Raw genomic sequence first — 19,092 nt, 5'->3', positions numbered from 1 at the left:
TGCCCTGGGAAAATGGAAGAGTACAACCTGAAAGTGAAAGGTCTTAAACAGGACAAACGGCTGACAGACCTCCAGACATAATTCTTTGTGCTGCTTTGCGGCTGTTGTTCGTACTACCGTTGTGTAGGACAAGTGCTGAAGTACTGTTGCATGAACATGGTGCAGATTTGTGTACAAACTCCAACTAATGTAAAGATATTGTTATGATTAAATATACTTGTTAATCACGGCTAATTTATAAATTCAACAATTCAGAAAGTATTTTGTCATTCAGTACTCTTTTATAAAGTAATTGGTTATGGAGCTTTATTCCTGCTAATTTGGCTCATTGAATTATATACATGCCACTCAGAAAAGGTTACCTAGGCGACACTTTGTTGGTCCTTTTATGCTGAAATTTTACCTCAGTCATCAAATTTCAATGCTGAGCATCTAGCTCAGTTTGATTTTCCCATCTCAGCAGCATCTACCAGAATGGAAAAAGAATGGCTTAATTTATGGAGAAGTAAACCCATGAACTCTTGCACTAACACAGTCCTCCAAAGGTCAGAATTCAGTAAGTTACGTCTGTGATGTAAAAGTCATCTGCTGGTTTTGGTAAAAAGCTAAAAGCTGGAGGCAAAGGCTAGCCTCTTAAGCTGTTCAGGAGCCATTTTAGTGCCGTGTGGGCTGTTACACATTTTGTCTGCATGTTTTTTTCCTAATCTTTTGATGACAATAGCAATTATGACCTAGTCACTTGACTGTTGTCTTACAATCATGTATATCGAGTTTCACAAAATGTAGGTGTTAACAAAACACAGTATTCTGTTGACATCAATACATAATCTATAAAGTAGTTGCAGTCCACTGATGTGTCAGAAGAAAAACTGGAGCTTACCTCAATCTGTCGGTGTCAGGTCTGTCACAGAGTCATACTGCTCCATGAAAGAACAACTGAGGAGCTGAAGAGTATTCAGCAATTATTTGTTGAATAATTTACAACACTAGCCATGGAAGCCATCCCACTATGGCTCCGTGACTCCAGTAAGATCATAGTCCTGTAGATGTGCACATCGCGTCTGAGGTGTGCTCATTCCTCATGCTACTCTTTTTCTGACTTCTTTAGTTTTCATGGAATACTCTTAGAAAATCTTTCCACAGTCTAAATAGGACCTGCATTACACACACATGTCTGAAAGGCCCATTTAGGCCATTTTTTTCCTCCTGCCTTTTTCTGTGGAATAATACACGTGCAATTCTGGAGATTTTATCTACCTGTGATAAAAGCTGAAAGATTATTTTTCTTCATAAATCCAAAAGGCAGAATCATTCTTTCCTTGCTTTCTTTCTGTGGCAGTCTAAAGGACTCTATTTTGTTGGCAGAGGCCAACAAAACAGACAAAACAACACCAGGGAAAGAGCTCATAGGAGCTTAAAAAGCAATATATATGCATATATATATATATGCACATATATATAGTTAACTTGCATGCTTATAATGCATATATCTTTGCATTTATTTGTATATCTGTGTTTGTATACCACTACACATATATTTATGTATCTATCTATCTATGTGGCCAGGCTTGGGACTGTGCAGACCAGTTTTGTCTAATCCTTGGTTAGACAAGCCCACATCCCAGGGGAATCCTGTGGGAACACAGAGGTATTTCAGAGGCACAAGAAGAGTAAAATTCCCTTCCAGGGAGAAGGTGCAACAGTACTGCATGGATCCCAAGGGACCAGCATCACTGTCAGCAGAGCCACAATCCGACATCCTTGGGCAGCCTATTCTGAAGGGTAGCATGTAGTCTTGCCAAAACTACTATGTCCTACGTGATGTTGTTATGAGCAGTGCTGATTTGATGTCTTCAGCTCACGTGTTCTTACTGAAATACAATGCAATCCTAAAGACTCCCTTTAAGCAGTCCTTAGCCTCATTTAGCTGTTTACATATTCTGCACCCTGCATTTTTTTGTACAGAATGAAGAGGATGAGGACCAGCCGCTCAGCCTGGCCTGGCCTGACACCCCACGCAAGCAGCTCACCTACCTTCTTGTACTGCCTATTGTTTTCCCTTTGTGGGTTTCCCTCCCGGATGTCAGAAATCCTGTGAGTACCTGCTGTTACAAGTTGGGTTGTAGTGTGTAGCTGGGGGGTTTTCAAGCTAAATGCCTGAATGTCTCCAGAAAGAAACTGGACTCCAGAAAGAAAGTGAGGACTTTTTTTTCTTTTTTTTTTTTAAATATAAATAGTGGTTTAGTATAATCATTTATTTGAGGAGGCAACATCATTAATCTTCAGATCTATATATCAGTGCTTATGGGCAACTAGTTAGTAATAGCTCCATAAAAATTGCCATTCTTACCATTAATATTTTATGAAAAAAATGAAAGCTCTGAACATTTCTTCGGGGCCTTCACACATGCATTTCTAGATCTCTGCTGAAAATTACATCAGTACTGAGGAATTCTGTCCATCTTCAGTGTCCTAAAGAGGGAGACTGGAAAGATTTTAGATTTTCCCTGTAGTTCTCCTATCAAAATATGCATTGTTCCTAAATGTATGCTAGACCTCTGTGTTCTACTCATCTTTTAATTTTCAAGCTAGAACAAGATCCAAAGTCTTTCCATGTTTAAAACACTTTTTAGTTTTATCCCCAACCTGACTTGAAGTCATGTGAGACTGCTTCCTAATAGAAATATACGTAAAATGACAAGCTGACAAGTCTTACCACTCTTACATTCTCCTATCCATATAATACCAAGACTCACAGAAAGAAGAGAACAGGAAAAAAAAATAGATGGAAAAGTCTTTTTGTAGTGATTTAATCTCCCTTCCTTTCTGGATCAAAAATAGATTTTAAAGTGCTGCAAGAGAACAATATACAGCATAAAAGGTTATAAATCAACACTCTGAATTCTTTCTTCTTCCTTATCGTATTTCCCATCCCACACACTCGAATACTTCGATTCAGTACAAGAAAAAAAGCTAAAAGAGAACCTCTGATTTGTTTTTAGATAAAGGTTTCTCAAAGGATACAAATTGACATTTTCCCATCCAATCTTCAAGCTTTATTTTCTTCGTGTTTTCAAATAACTCTGGCAAAGTCTTTTTGTTTGGTAACACAGAAAAACATACTGAATGAATTTCTAGATTGTTTCTTTCTTTTCTTATGCCCACCTTTTATATGAATTTTGTTTCTTCTCTTTGAACATGTAGACATATTTATTATTCTATACAGTACAAATCAGAATAGTTGTTACAACAATAGTTTTGGAAAGCAAATATCTCATGAACTTGTGTGCAGCTTGTGTGTAATCCGTGAATATTTACACTCGTACTGCTCACAGCAGAGCATGCTGACATTCTGCAACTAAAATAACCTCCTGTAACATAAAAATTAAGTACGGTTTATATGCTAGCTATGTCAATGAGCAACAATATTTTAAAAATTAATTCAATGAGAGGTGCAGGCTTTTATACAGAAGCAAGACAAATGTGGATTGTAATTACATGTTGTAATAGCAAAAGAGGTAACAGGCTACATCAGTAAAATAAGCTGCGTTCTTTGAACATTACTGTTAAAGAATTAACCAGATGGTTGCATAAACTCTCCGTGCCCAGCTGTCTAACTTTTCAAGGATGCTTCATTAGAGTGTTTGTCTCTAAAATATTCTCACAGATGCCTGTGTGCCATCCCCTCTCCTCCCTTCCTAACAAAAAGGAAACACAATTTCACAGCTCAGCATGTGCATCAGAAAACAAGTTTCCATGAAACCTGTGAGGCAAAGTTAAAACAATAAAACAATATTTAAATAGATTTTGCAGGTAGGCCTACTGTCAGGGGCTCAATTTGCAAGTGTGGTAATTTTAGTCAGAAATCCAAAATCTGCATCAGAATGCTCAAATTAGCATGTGGTTGTACAAAATGAGCACTAGTCTGATAAACACTGCTTTGAGAGACCATATGGAGCTTTGCACATCCTTGGTGGGTGTCCACTTTTCAAAAATGAATTCTTCTTTCCTCGTAGAGTTTCTTTTCTAAAATATATTTTATCTCCACTTGGTGAAGAAGGGTTGATTGCATTTACTAGTATTAGACCAAGCTGTAATTCTCACCTTAAAACCCAGAAGCTGTAAAAAAATTGTTTCGTTTATCAAGAACTTAACTGCCCTGTTATGCTCTGTCATGCAGATGTGCAGATTTATGTATACCTAGAGTGGATTATGTAATAGTTCAACTAACTCCTCAGCTGACCTGCTTAAATGTACGTTTAGTGCCTTGATCATATCTGTTCACGTAATGCAAGTATACACAAAAAGCCTCACTGTAACACCAACAATTTTACTGGCAGAAGTAGGTGTGCCTCTGGGGAATTATTTGGTTGTGTGATTCAGGTGTTTTAAAAAGCAATTGAATCTTTCTCCTGTACTAATAACACATCTTTCCAGTGACTCTATGTGGACAGTCACATAGAAGACACTCTATGTGACTGTCCATCTTGTACAGTTAGGGATATTGAAACATTGAAAGGATGATGACATGACCAAAGTGACCCACTGGTCCAGTGGCGGATATTGAGCACCATCTCATTTGTTATATTAGTACTGAGCTATCTATCCCTTCATGAGCCAGCAGTATGCTCTTGCAGCTCGGAAAACCAATGGTATTCTGGGCTGCATCAGAAGTGGGGTGCCCAGCAGGGGCAGGGAGGTGATTGCCCCTCTCTGCTCTGCCCTCGTGACGCCCCATCTGGAGCACAGTGCCCAGATCTGGGGCTCCAATGCAAGAAAGATGCAGAGATGTTGGAAAGGGTCCAGAGGAGAGCCATGAGGATGATCAGAGGTCTGGAGCACATCCTCTATGAAGACAAGATGAGGAAGTTGGGCTTGTTCAGCCTGGAGAAGAGAAGGATGTGAGGAGACCTTATTGGAGCCTTCCAGTATTTAAAAGAGGATTATAAACAGGAGGGGAATCGACTTTCAGGGGGACTGTCAGGGGAAAAGTTCTTTACAGAGTGAGTGGTGAGGTGCTGGAACAGGCTGCCCAGCTGTGGGTGCTCTGTCCCTGGAGGTGTTCAAGGCCAGGTTGGATGGGACCCTGGGCAACCTTATCTAGTGTCAGATCTGGAGATTTGTGGCCCTGCCTGTGGGATCCTTGAGGTCCCTTCCAACCCAAGACATTCTATGATTCTATGATTCTGTTACAGGCTATCTCTTGTCACTTGACCCATATGGTTCATTGTATCTTTGCAAATTCCCATCACAGCCAGGAATTTACATGAACTCTCGTTGCCACACAGAGATGTACTGTTACCAAGGGGACAAGGACAAGATGTTCCTCCACAGATCCAGTTACAGGAACAGGTTCTGAGTAATCAGATTTAAGCACTGTCAAGTATGGAAGGAAAATCAAAGCTTGCAATAAGGATAAATTTATGCATGAGGTAAACACATAGTTCATTCAGGTTAAAGTAAAGATATTGGTAATAATGTCTGAAATGAAGACAGATACTTTGCAAATTACTGAGGACTCACTATCTTTTAGGAACATCTCTTAGAAGAAAAATCTTCACTTTTTATCATACTTTCATCATTCTTGCCACTTGTTGTCAGGACCTGTTTTTCAGAGACTAACATGAATTCAATACAGAAATATAACAAGAAAAATGTCCTTTAAGTTACATATAATAGACAGGAAAAGTACCAAACCAACCAATTTACAGCAAAGCTATGAAGTTCTTTCTCTTTTGTTAAAAGAAAATAGCATACAAACTGAATCAACCATGGCTCTTCTCCTTTGTCTGTTACCATGACCACAACAAAACCAATTGGTAATAAACAGGATTCTCTCTCTTTGTAAGGCAACCATCACAATGCTACCAGAAAAAAAAGGTGGACAGAAGTGCTCCTCTCTGTTTTCTCTGACTAATTCTTTAGGAAAATACTTGGAATTACCAGCCCTATATATTGTAAAGAGGTAGGGAGATACAAAAAGATATATCTCAAAAGAACACTGTCAGTAGTTATAAAACAGGCTTGGGTGTTATTTTACTCTAGAAGAAAAATCTATCATCAAGAAAAAAAAAAAAAAAAGAGGAAGATTGCACTCTTATTTCTTCTTTTAAAAACTTCCTCTATATGCAAATTATGTAGCAGCATTTATGACATCCATCCTTGATTTCATTACTTAAAGGATGCACAGGTTTCAAATTTTGCCCCTTTTGAGTTCAAACATCCCTCTTTTTAAAGTAGGTAATGAAACTGTTAAGTCTATCAGAATACTCATAATCTTGAACAGCTGCCCATCAGTTAATTTTACTGGGGGAGGATTGAGACTGGGAATACACAAGCTGCAAAGTTAGTTAGTACACAAGCTGACAATCTTTAGGCAACCAGTTTTCCACGTTATGCAGATATGTGATTCTTGCAATGCCCAGTTATTTTGCAAGAGCTTGGTATATATAATCCCATACTCTCATTAGGCCAATAGCTATTACTGGCCAGTACAGCTATTGCTGTATTGGATTTGCGTAAGCCAGAGTGTGTGCTTATTTCTGGAGTGCTGTGTAGGGATCACTGAATTTCCCCTGCTATGATGTTCTCTTATTTTGTGACCAGCTGCAAGAGAGTTACCTACTCATTCACCACATGTACTGCAAAAAAATTCCCATTTTTACATGGAAGATAAAAAAATGTTGCATGTTGAAAGACTTGACTGCTAGCAGTGCTGAAAAAAGATCTACTAGCCTTGAAATTTAAAAAATGAAAATGCTGTTTAGATTTGTTTATCCCTTCTGGACTTGATTCTTCTTTCTCTGATGTCAGATTGCTCTTTTGGCTGTCCTCTTTTTCCTTTAAATATGCGTTCCTTCTCAGACCAAGGTTCTTAGTGTCCTAGTGCATTTAAAAATTTGATTTTTAGAATCAAAAAGGCATATGATTTCTGAATAAGTTTAAACACTGGAATTTAGTTCATTGCCAGATTTTCTAAATTAATAGAAGTTCAGAATTCTGTTTAAAAAAGTCACTCTGTCTGCTCCATAAAGAGTTAAGAAGCAGGTTAACCAAAGTTATTTGGATTAGAAACGGTGCTTGTGACAATAGTGAAATGTATATTAAAAATACGTTTTCAGGTGCTGTTGTGGTTATTTATCCCTGTATTTAAACACAATTCATTTAAAACAGTTTGCTGGAATGATTTTCTTACTCTAGCTGAAGTTCAGTTTCTTGTTTATGTATTGGAATGGAAAGCATTGCTAAATTTTTATCATTAATGTTGCTGTGAATATTCAATTACAGGATTGTTTTAGATGTGCCAGTCAGTGTTTGCAACCCACTTTTCAGGAGGACACTTAGCTTTATGAGAAGTACTACAGGGAGTGAGGAAGTGTTCTACAGTACAACCCATAAGTGCACCTGCTGTAAAGCTGATCTAGATGTCTTACCTGTCCTTTCAGTGGGTGTGTATAGCATCCCTTGCTTTGTCACAGTTTGAGAGAGTTGAGCTGCCAAAGATTCACAACACATTTTCCCTGCAGAAGTTGTGTTGATGGAAATTTTTTCAGTCCTGTCTGTTCCCAGAATAGCCAGGAAGATCCTATAGGGCCCAGCAGGGCCTGGTGGTGCTGCAGGCAAGGTGCACTTCCATAAAAGGCCCATATGCACAGCAAGAAGTGGAACAAGAGCAAAATGGGAGGAGGTTGCATAGGGTCTAGAAGCAGCTCAAACAGGTGGTTAGGTTGGTATAACTGACCTTGTCTGGCAGTCCCACTAGTTACTGAGGTAAATCTGTAGGACTCTGCTAACAGCACGTCAGAAATCTGCAGTAAAGATCTTTCTTCAGCTGGTGAATGTCCATAAAGAATTGGTTTCTTTCAAAATTGGTAGCGTTCAGTAACGGTATAAATTTCATTTTAAATAGTAATTTGACTTATACAATGATAATCTGCTGCTTAAATGCAGTCACGTTTACTTCTTATAGTAGTTATCACTTTTTGTTACATAAATCTAGCAAGCCAGTGGGAAATGAATGATGCAGAAGACTGGAAAGAACAAAAACCAAAATAAATCATTAATCTGAATATAGCCTATTAGTTAGCTGCAATTATACTATTTATTCAAAGTTTAATATTAGTAAAGGAGACATAGAAAATGAAAATGAGGTTTCTCTGGTGTGATGCAGATCTTGGAATTCAATGGGGGATTTTAGGGGGTGCGTTTTATAATTTTTTACAACAAACTTCTCCACAAAGCTAAGTTCTGTAAATGTATCCTTAATGTATCTTCTTTTCTAATTGAGAAAATGGGCTGTTTTCCCAAGAAAGGTTAATATCCCAATAAATTTTGGATATGTATTTTTCTAACCACCATATGACATTTATTATAGTGACTGCGAGTGATGTTGCAGAAAGCTATTAATATGTGAATGAAATGTATGCATACTTGTACATTTGAAAATATTCTTTGCCAATAGGCATGAAGTTACTAATAAATTTAGATTCTAAATCTTCATTCAGCTCAACACTGGCAAGTTGTAGTGTAACAGCATGTGATAGAAATAGACAACAGAAAACCTGCCATTTGTTATGAAAGCTGTTGTTCAGAGATGAATCTTGTCATAGACTACTTTATAGCAGAAGCCAGTACAAGAATGAGGCACAGGTAAACACACAGCAGTGAGGAAAATCAGTTTCTTAATGCTCTTGACTTTTATCTTGATGATATGATGCTGATCAGAAAAGATAGAACAGGTGATCAGAAGAAATAAGAGGTCACTTAGAGAATAAATAAGAATTCAGCAAAACAGCCTTCAACATAGATGTTTACTGTTTGTCTTTGTTTCTTTTGCAGAGGTCAAGAAAATTTTTTCCTATCACGTTTTTTGGCTCAATCAGTTGGATTGCATTTTTTTCTTACTTGATGGTCTGGTGGGCGCATCAGGTAAGAGGGTGATACTTGTACAAAATACAGGTCCTGCATTGTGTTCTGCACTGTGAGAAACCACTTAGAATCAGAGTCCATTGTGTCTCTCATGCTGAGAAATCCCCTGTTTCAGGAGCTGCAACAGTGGATGAAGTAAATCAGTACTCAGTAAATGGAAAGTAGTTGAGAGAGCTGTGATTGTCCTGACCACAGGATTTGATCACTCTGGTAACATCTGAGCCATCAGCAGCTGCTTGTCAATGCCTACTGATTTTCCGTGAAAACAGTAATTCTCCAATCCTGACTGCATTCTCCAAGACAGTCAGGAAGCTCCAGGATAATACTCCTTATTAAGCAGCTTTACAGCAGAAAGCATTTCTCCACCACAGGACTGCAACTCATGTATTTTTTTTCTGTTTTTGCTCAAACCTTTTTAGGTTGGAGAAACCATTGGTATTAGTGAAGAAATCATGGGCTTGACTATTTTAGCTGCTGGCACATCCATTCCTGACCTTATTACCAGTGTTATTGTAGCACGCAAAGGTCTGGGGGACATGGCTGTATCCAGTTCTGTTGGAAGCAACATATTTGACATCACAGTGGGGTAAGTCCTATAGCAACAAAGCTGTGTATTAAAAACTTTTTTGTTCTTAGCATTGTTGCCTTAGATTTGTGAAGGCATTACCAGCAACAGTTTTCTGCTATTGATGTTTGAAAAATTAAGTGATGAAAACAAGCAATGGATGTTATAATTTTAAGTGTTCAGAAGTCTACAGACACTTGAATGATGGACTTGCTACAAACTTGTTGCCTGATTGACTCTTTTACTCAGTGCAGAACTGCCCAGGCAAGTAAATTACACTTAAAGAAATTCAAAGGCTTTGTTCCAAGAAGGAATTTTTGAATATTTTTATGCTTTTGTCAGGTCATTCTCTTGAGTTACTATGCATTGAACTTTGCTCGGGCTTTCTTTATAATCACTGATCAAATAATTCATTGTCTTTGCAGTATTCAGTGCATTGTTAAAAACAAATAGACATCAATGTCTTGTGTAGCTTTCACGAGCTGTTGTTTTTTATTTGTTATTGTTATTTTATTTTTGTGATTTTTTTATATATCTGACAAATTCCAAATTATAAACAATTGCAAAAATTCTCTTTAATGCAAAGGTGCTTTTGTATAGCTCTAACAATGTGAACCAATGTAGAATTCTGTGGAAATGCTCTGTTTACTATTTCACAGCAGCCCTAGGGAAGGGATGTAAGGCATGTAGTTGGGATTCAAGGTCTTATTTGATCCACTGAAATCAAACTAGTCCTGGTCCGTCCCATGTTGTAATCTGTGCCTTGGTATTTCAAAATTATGTGTGAGATGTAAAAACAGAACTGTCTGCATTCTTTCCCATCTTCAGCATAGGTAGAGGCACTGAGAACCATGTCCATGCTCTATTTTTCCATCTTTGGCTGTTTCTTGCAGAAGAGCAGGCCTCTTTGTAGTTGAAGTCCAGTCAGAAGAACAGTATAGGTGTGAGCTGCTGAAAATATACGAGCAGCTGCACTGGTATACTAAATGAGATCCCAAAGTTCAAGGAAACAGCTTTTTTACTCTATTTCTTAGCTAATGCAGTATCTTTGGACACTGCATAAAAAATGAGCCATCTTTCTTTCTATTAATCCAGAAGCAGGAAGGGTTTGAAATAAATTCTTTTAGCAACAGACCTGCAAGACTTTTGAAAACCTTATGCATTACAGAGTTTTTCAATCTAGAGTGTGTAGGGTGTATGGCAGAACTTTTCTCTTCGGCAGTACTTCATTTCTGCAATATATATTTTAGTCTCCCTAGCAGCAGAAATATTGTTGTCCTGTAGCACAGTCTGCTAGACTTAGCACCTGAACAACTGAAATGGCACAGTGTAGCTGCAGTTTGGTTTAGTTAGCATTGAGGCTGTAGTGAATTATTCTCTCTTGAGCTGCTTATTCAAAGCTTGAATGTTGTGAGATTCTGACATCTCTCTTCATGCATCCTAAGCCTGCTAAGCTCTAGTTGGGCTTAAATATTTATTTCAGCTTGACATCTTCCTGAGGGATGTTGCCTCATTCTGTGGTATCAGAGATGAGGAATGTAATGACGGTAAACACAGAAATAGAAATTAAGCTAAGGTTCAGTAGAAGTTCACATTTTTGTGCAGGTTTTATAGTAAATGACTTCATGACTTTGAAGGGATGAATTTTGTGGGTAATGTTTTGTGGAGTGCTGGTTCTTTATGGGAAGAATACATCAGGAGAGCAATCCTTTTGCTGGTGGGCTTTTGGGAAGGCACTGGAAGTAGGTTCTTGTGCAGATGGTGTGAAGTCCAGAGACAAACAAAAGAGTCTCCCTGCTCACAGGCAGATGTTCAATGATTTCTGCCAGCTGGGGGAAATACCATCCACCAATGTCATGGTGGAAGGAGAGTGGAGAGCCTGAATCCCATGCTACCACCAGCATGTTGTTAAATCAGATATTTGCACACATTGGAAAATTTCGTGCCTCATTTTATACACGAAGCTTTCGGTTGAAATTTGAAGTCCCTCCAGAAACTTTCCCTTTTCTAGATCTCTGTTTCCAATTTCTCTATTTTTTTTCTTATTTTTTTTTTCTTTTTAACAGCCTTCCTCTCCCGTGGCTCCTGTATGCTGTGATTAACAACTTTTCCCCAGTGACCGTCAGCAGCAATGGTCTGTTCTGTGCGATCGTCCTCCTCTTCATCATGCTGCTCTTTGTCATCCTCTCCATCGCTTTCTGCAAGTGGAGGATGAATAAATTCCTGGGCTTTCTCATGTTTGGGCTTTATTTCGTGTTCCTGATTGTCAGCGTCCTCCTGGAGGACAAAGTGATCCAGTGTCCTGTCTCCATCTAGTGGAAAGTGCTGATTCCTGAGAAACAAAGATATAGATATTTATTCAGTGTATATATATAAAAATGAAATGGGAAAAAAAAAAAAGGAAAAAAAAAAAGAAAAAAAAAGAAAAAAAAAAGAAAAAAAAAAGCCACGATGGAAAAATTGTAAACCTCTTACCCTACCCTTCAGTTTTAAAAGAGAGAAAGAAAGAAAATGATAGACAAAGAGGAACTTGGAGTAAAGACTGATTGCTGCAGAGCAGTGCGCTTGCACATGGAGCTGAGGCCAGCTGTGCCGAGGTGTTCTTCGCTGGCTGCAGAGCAACCTCACCACTCAGCACTGGGGATGCTGCACATGCACTGAAAGGGTGAAAGCTACTCTTTCTCCAATGCCTATGGTACACGTCCACAGACTTCTTTTTCTCTGTCATAGAACACAGATATACAGAGTGCTCATTTCTTTAAGATATAATCTTCTAAAGGGGAATGCTAATACTGACTTTGGGGAGGCACCACCTCCCACACACCATGGTATGGGATTTATCTGTTGATCTCCTGATGCTGCTGAGTGGAAAGCATTTGCTGAGTGCATGAGTTGCAGGGAGGGAAGATCTTGCATGTCTCTTCGTTGAAGTGGACTAACATGTTGTGATTTCAGCAGAGCCAGGGAGTTACCAGTGGTTTGATCCTCTGCATCACAGGACTACAAAGGCCATCAGCAGGATGTCAGTGATGATTTATTACATCTTGCAAAGCTCTTCAGACTGCTGAAACCCCAGTGCTAGCACTGAAGGGACTGTGTTGGCTGGCCAGTATGTGACTGATGCAGATTTTCACTCTATTCACAGGCAAGGCCTGTCTGGGGATTTCTGTCTGGGGATTTGCTGTTTTCTCTAATATCAATGCAGCATGCAAAGAGATGATACAACTGATATGTGAACACAGCATTTTTTTCTAACGCAGCAATACTACCAACAGTACCAATGGCTTTCAGATGCTGTTACCATGATGAGTTTGCCTTTTGATGCCAGAAGTAAAAGGCTAATTTGCTTATGCATAGTATTTCATACAGAAAATAAAGATAGTTATAAAATGGCAGCCTAATTGCTGAGGTGGATATATGCTTTACAAGTTATCTTTCTCCACTACTTGAAGTGTAAAGACCTTCACAGCTACAGATAGTCGTTATTGGAAGAAATACTCAGCTGCTGTACAGAGCTGAGGCAGTTCATAAAATCCTTATACTAGGTATGAAAAAATAGTTTAAATATAGTGGAACTGCAGGAAACCTACATGAAAATTCTTCATTATTGCTGGAAGTGTAAATGTCCAAAGAAGCCTGGGAAGGAGTGAAAATGCAATATTCTTTTACTGAAATCCTGAGAGGAGAGGAGAATGTCCAAAGCTAGATCAAAATATATAATCATAATAACAATAGGGAGAGAGAAAGCAATGCAGTGTTCATGTTCCCTGGATGATTAAAAAATGGGAGAACTGGAACGGATGTTAAGAAATTATTTCAGATAATCAGTGTTTCCTTCTTCAAGTCTTTCTTTGCAGTTAGAGTTCATGAAATTTCAATATATATCTGTGACCTGTTTCAGAATTGTTCTGTATTCGTATTGTGCTCACAATGACATTGAAATGCTCACAGCTGTGTAACAGAAGGCTCAGCACATTTTGTCTCGTCTGTTTTTTCTGATGCTGTCATCATGTTTTCCTGCCTGTGTTCCTTGCTGTTTGCTTTTCACTCATCCCTTTGTTGTTACTGTATTTCTATTACATGTGTTTGTATATAACAGTAGCTGGCTAAAGAGTAAAGACTTGAGAGAACACAATGGTAGAGAAAACAGTACGAAATACATATTAAAAACTATTGAAATATTAATATTGTGAGATATTGTGAAAAAAAAAGTGAAATACTACTGAGCAAAAGCAAGAAAACTAGGAGTTACAATGTCTGTTCCTCATGTCTTATTCTAAGATATTAAGTCCTAGTTAACTGCATTCAGAAGCAGCATTGGATCTTCAGCATACACTTGCAACATCTCTTGCTTCTTAGTGCATTTTGGTGCAAGCTTTTATCTTCTTGGGAGCAAAGAACTGTATTTAAAACCCTTTGTTGCTCCAGAATCCTCACCTGTATTAACCGTAGTGCTACAGACCTCTTAATATTTGTTTCTGTGTATATGTGTACATAAGGAGAAGATTGGTGCAGACATACCTACAGTCCTCTCTGCTGAAAAGAGCAGCAGTTCTGCAAAAGAAAATCCGTGACCCAAATTCTGAGCTCAAATGGAGCCAGTGTCGCAACAAAGCTGACTCTGCAGTATAGCCTGCCCCAGGAGAACCACCAAATGCTTTCTGATGACAGTGTTCAAGGCAGCCTTTGGTGTGACCCAAGTGATTCTTTACCAGGTGAGCAGAGTAAGGCAGTATGACCTACGAGAGCGTGTGCAGGATTGAGATGGGTCTGTGCAGTGTACGTGGCCCCTTACAATATACAGAATATACGTGGCCCCTTACAATATACAGAATACTCAGATTCAGTGGTTTACATTTTAGATCAAGAAACCAAGAAATACCAAGAATCTGATCTATGTTCAGTGTATTACTCTGTTTTTCTTTGTTTTCTTTGTTTGTTTGTTTTTTCTCCTGCACATACATGGGCATCCCAATGTAATCCCTGGAATGAAAAGGAAAAACCCCTAATAGGAGCTGTAAGAGCACACTGATGTGCTCTGCAAAGCTCAGGCACCAACAGCAGAGTGCTGCCCCACTGAGGGCAGGCAGGGAGTAAGGAGTAAGGGTTGAAAGCCCTGTGCACTGCGAGCATATAATTCCAAAGATGGCATGATTACAGATTGGAGGTATAACTGTGTGTGGCTAAGTCTGCTATTCTATAGTAGCATTCATACACTGTTAAAATAACTGACCTATTTCTTTCCTGGAGGACGCTGTCTTTGTCTGCTTACCCCTATCAACACATTTATCTTGGAAGGTATTGGAAGTAATTTTCTTCCCCTTGGGAAGGAGACAGCTCACAGCTCCCACTGCCTTGCATCTGCTGGGTGGGTCGTTATTCAAGCAGCAGGATAACTGCTGTCTCAACAACTCAGCTCCAGAGATAGGGGGGATTTCAGGTCTGCAGTGCTTCCATGAGAGGCTGGCTCTGAAAGCCAGTTGTATAATTGCTGGAACAAACTTGCAGGATAACTGTGTGGTCTTTGGTTATAAGGCAGTAGCTGTTCTGGTAGGGTAAAGAGAGGGAGAATGGAGACTCTTTTTCCCATACAGGAGGAATTTGAAAGCCATGAAGTGAGGAGCTGAACAGGAAGCTGAGAGCTGCTGCAGCAGTCACTGGATGCCCAGAGCACTCCAGTTGCTAGGACACCCGTGTTTCATAGTGAGAGCAGATTTACCAAGGGATGAACTGTCATAGTTTTACTTCACCCTTTTCTCTCAGGCATCACTCTTTTCCCAGTAGAAGGTGTTTCCCACTGTCCATAACCATTTCACCCTTGGACGTGTGAACATTTCTCAGCATTGTACACGTAGAGATCAAATTGCTATTTTCAATCAGAAGAAGGTCTGAATGACTTTATTAGGGAACTGGTTCCTAAATCCTGCATTGCATTACTCCATGTGGAAGCCTGATGCACTCATATGCCTGAGCTTATTTATTCAGCCAATGTCTGCATAATCTCTTGAGGCTTAAAGGTATTATCAATATCAAAATTGGCATTAAAATAAAAATCTTGTTATTCCTTAGTGTTTTCTGGCCAGTCCCACGTTGGCAGCACAGTAAGGTAAGCATACGCAATAAGGCTTCAGGATGAGTAGCCAACTCTCCATGGCATCACTACGCCTGAGCACAGTTGGTGTTGGACATTATTTTTGGAAGGGATTTCCAGTAACAAGTAAGGTCATGAATCCGATTATAGCCTGTTGTGTGCATTTTTAGCACTGACTTCATTGGAATTAAAGAAGAGAATGCAAAATACCATTAAAGTCCTGTGAGAATGTGCTGTTTTACATACACCTGCAGTAAAAGAAAAAAAAAAAGCCAGCTTCCATTTGCAGAAGATACTGTTGTAGAACCATTAGGGTAGATACTATAGAAGTGTGGTAAGAAGTGTTATCTGAAGATGATTGTCTTAAGAGCTACATATAAGCATGGAAAAATCTTTCAGCAAATGCCTGGGCATTTTTTAGCTGTCTGTTTTACTGAGAAGTAGTGCTTTTATGTACTGCAGACAGGCTCTCTGTGCCTGTATGCCTATGCCTATTTATTCAGTAGATGCTGGTGTCTGAGTAATCCTTGTGAAACATGAAGCACAGTGAGTGACAAAGAAACTTATCTAACTGTCATTTGATGTTTGTACTGGCAATGAACCTGCAGTGTAATTTCCACTTATGCTACTCTGAAGTAGTTTATGGTAACTGTCACTCATGGTACCATTGTGTGTGGATATGAAGGTCCACAAAGAGGTAGATTAAATGTGTGGTTAATCTAAGTACTATAAGAAATAGATGCTTAGAAATATTTGTACCTTTTGGGCGTTTTTTTAAGGGATTATTTCTCTGGTTGTCTTTCATTTCTTTACATATTTTGGGAAAGAGCAGAAATACATTTTTTTTAATGATTCTCCTCTCAGTAGTAATTCCTTAAGATAGCATCTTAGGATCCATATAACTTATGTTCTGAATCAAATATGTGTCTGTATCAAATGGGTTTAACCTATTACAAAGAAATAATCCCTTCGCCAACAACCAGCCCATTGAAATCCAGACTATTTCTGCCAGTTACAGACAGGTTTTTATCCTAGGATCCTGCATTTCACAAATGCAGTCCTACAACACACTGATTTGTCCTGGGAGCTGTATTAAAGGAGAAAAAAAGGCATTCCCTTTGTTCTTGGAAACCATTTTACCTCTTCTAAATAACAATGACACAACTAACTGAGAAAGAGGCATGGTTAGTTCCTTTGAGCAGTTTATTCTTGCTTTCCTGAAAAGTTTGATGCAGTTCTTGCATCAAATTGTAACAGAAGATACATCAGCAGAAGGCGATTTCCACATTTCCAATTGTGATAATTTGCACTGAGAGGTGTGGAGCAGAGTCCAGCAGATGTGGGCTTCACTCCTGGGCGATGTTAAGATTGTTTCTTCTTGGATTTCTTGCTATTTGTGGGAATATCATTATTGAGATATTGGTCATTTCTTTTTGGGCTGAGTAGATTAACTTCCAGCCTGAAGTTATTGTACCATCGGATACAGAAGTCATATATGGATCACAGTCCCATACAAGTAATGTGGACCCGCTGTGTGTTGCCAATTGTCAGGAACAGGTCACAGGCTTTTGTCTGTTGCTCGTGGTTGTGGGTTTTCATTTCATCCAGGCATCACCTGGATGTGTGCAGGCAGCTCATGTTTTCTCCTTGCCTGTGAGCCAGCCTGGCTGGACATAAGCCATCTCTTCTCCAGAAGCCATGTAGTCACCTGAGCCCTTGTTCCTGGTCAGCCAGATATGAGTCAGCCCCAACCTAGAAGCCATGTAACCACTTAGAGCACATTTAGAAGAGATGCGCAGCTGGGCACTCGTTCCCAAATGAGCCATAAGTGGCCAAGGACAAGAACTGAGTAAGAAATGATGTAAGTAGAAAATGGTAAGTGAACTTTACATTCATGTAGATTAATTGCAAATTCACCCCTCATCAAACACAAAACCAATCTAAACGGTGAAATTTGTATGCGTTTTTAAAGATCTTGCACTTTACTACTTTTTTTTTTTACTTTTATTTTATGTCACATAGTTGTCTTAATGTAAAGAGAAGCCATAAGAGCCCAGAAAATTAGCTTTGGGTTTCTAAATAAGGGGATAATTTTAAAGTGAAGAATCCATTTCGCATCTTTGTTTAAGGTATGATGTAAAATACCATCAAACAAATGTACAGTAAAGCAGGATCTGGTTTTGCCTTAGTGGAGCTGTGAGTAAGTCAGAGGGAGTTTGCTCATACTCTTGAGATTCCCTGTGAGACTGTACAAAATGCTGCACACTGCCTTTGCAGCAGGAGCTCAGTCCTGCCGTCCGTGTTCACCCCAGAAAAAGGAATACAATGCTCGCAGAGTCAGGCCCAAGGACACAGTTAAATCCTCCTATTACTCCAACACATTGTCTCACCAAGACCACTGTAAAGGAAGGCCCTCATAATTTAGAAAGTGCATATAATCCAGGTTATTCCTGTCACATCTTTTCTAGAAAAAAAAAAGGTAAGTATTTTATGGTCAGGCTATCCAACCAATCAAACACTTCTTTTAATCCCCTGTCAAATTTAGGTAATGTCAAAAGGAATTTGTTTGGTTTTGTGTTCATTTCCATTACCGAGATCTCTGTTACACAGTCCTAATTTTGCAGTCCTGATTCTGGGGAATTGATTCCCGTGAGTGGGAACTTTTTCTGTCATTAGAGGTGGAAAGATCAGGCCTCTGTGTTGTCATGTGAAAGTAACCATAGCATGCTATAACTGACAATCAGATGCTATTTTTGTAATACAGATTTTTTAGCTTGATTGTTTCAATTTGTAGTTTTCATACTTTCCCATCTCTCATTTTCAACTTACTGTGATAAAAACCTGATATCCCCCATCTTACTTGTTTCAATCATAAAAAAAAATTACTACCGTGGAAGCTGGTCTAAGCAAGCCCCAGAAAATTCCAGTTTATCTCTTGTGTTTATGTGTATGGATCATTACTCACTGTATGAAATTTGCTTATCTCTGAATCATTGTATTCTCTGTGAGTATAAGTTTGTACATAGTATGAAAGCTATATTTATTTGTACATAGGCTCTCAGAAATAATCCCTTTTATCAACTGTCCTACTTCACTGCATCTACAGAATGTTTCACTGTGTTGTGTACACTTTTTCCACATAAATATGTGAACCTTATGATATTGATACAGCTTTTCATCTAAATCACTTTAAGTAATTAAGTTGTCTAAGTGTGAATAACAGTAACAACAATAAATAATAATAAAAATGCTTGACAGTCTGTCACTTTGCTCAGTATTTTCTGTTTTAATTTTCTTGGACCCAGCATGGCTGTGAAAATGGTTTTTTAACTGCTTGCTGAATGAGGATCTGCGTGGCTACTCTTAATTGTAAGTGTTAAAGCCTCACTCAGTGCCTCTTGCCATATCACTGTCCTACCTGCTGTGCGTACACGGAACAAGGACGGCATTTGTGTTTGAGTGAGCTTAAAATTTAGTTAAATGAGAATTTTTCATTAACAATCCAGCG

General features: G+C 38.8%; 1 protein-coding gene across 4 annotated transcripts in view; it reads left to right on the top strand.

The window, feature by feature from the left end:
- SLC24A2 (solute carrier family 24 member 2) overlaps positions 1 to 18,844 on the top strand; it is a 110,888-nt gene extending 92,044 nt beyond the window's left edge. For all 4 annotated transcript variants that reach the window (XM_085213304.1, XM_085213305.1, XM_085213302.1 and 1 more), the window contains 4 exons: positions 1,966 to 2,094; positions 8,839 to 8,928; positions 9,348 to 9,514; positions 11,560 to 18,844. In XM_085213304.1, coding sequence (XP_085069430.1) covers positions 1,966 to 2,094; positions 8,839 to 8,928; positions 9,348 to 9,514; positions 11,560 to 11,809 — 636 coding nt within the window. In that variant the 3' untranslated portion in view covers positions 11,810 to 18,844. The remainder of the gene's footprint in view (positions 1 to 1,965; positions 2,095 to 8,838; positions 8,929 to 9,347; positions 9,515 to 11,559) is intronic.
- Positions 18,845 to 19,092: the final 248 nt, after the last annotated feature.

Source organism: Meleagris gallopavo, chromosome Z, assembly GCF_905368555.1.
Source record: "Meleagris gallopavo chromosome Z, MGAL_WU_HG_1.1, whole genome shotgun sequence".
NCBI classification, from domain to species: Eukaryota; Metazoa; Chordata; class Aves; order Galliformes; family Phasianidae; genus Meleagris; species Meleagris gallopavo.
Note: the sequence above shows the minus strand (reverse complement) of the source record. Positions and strands in the feature narration are given on the sequence as shown.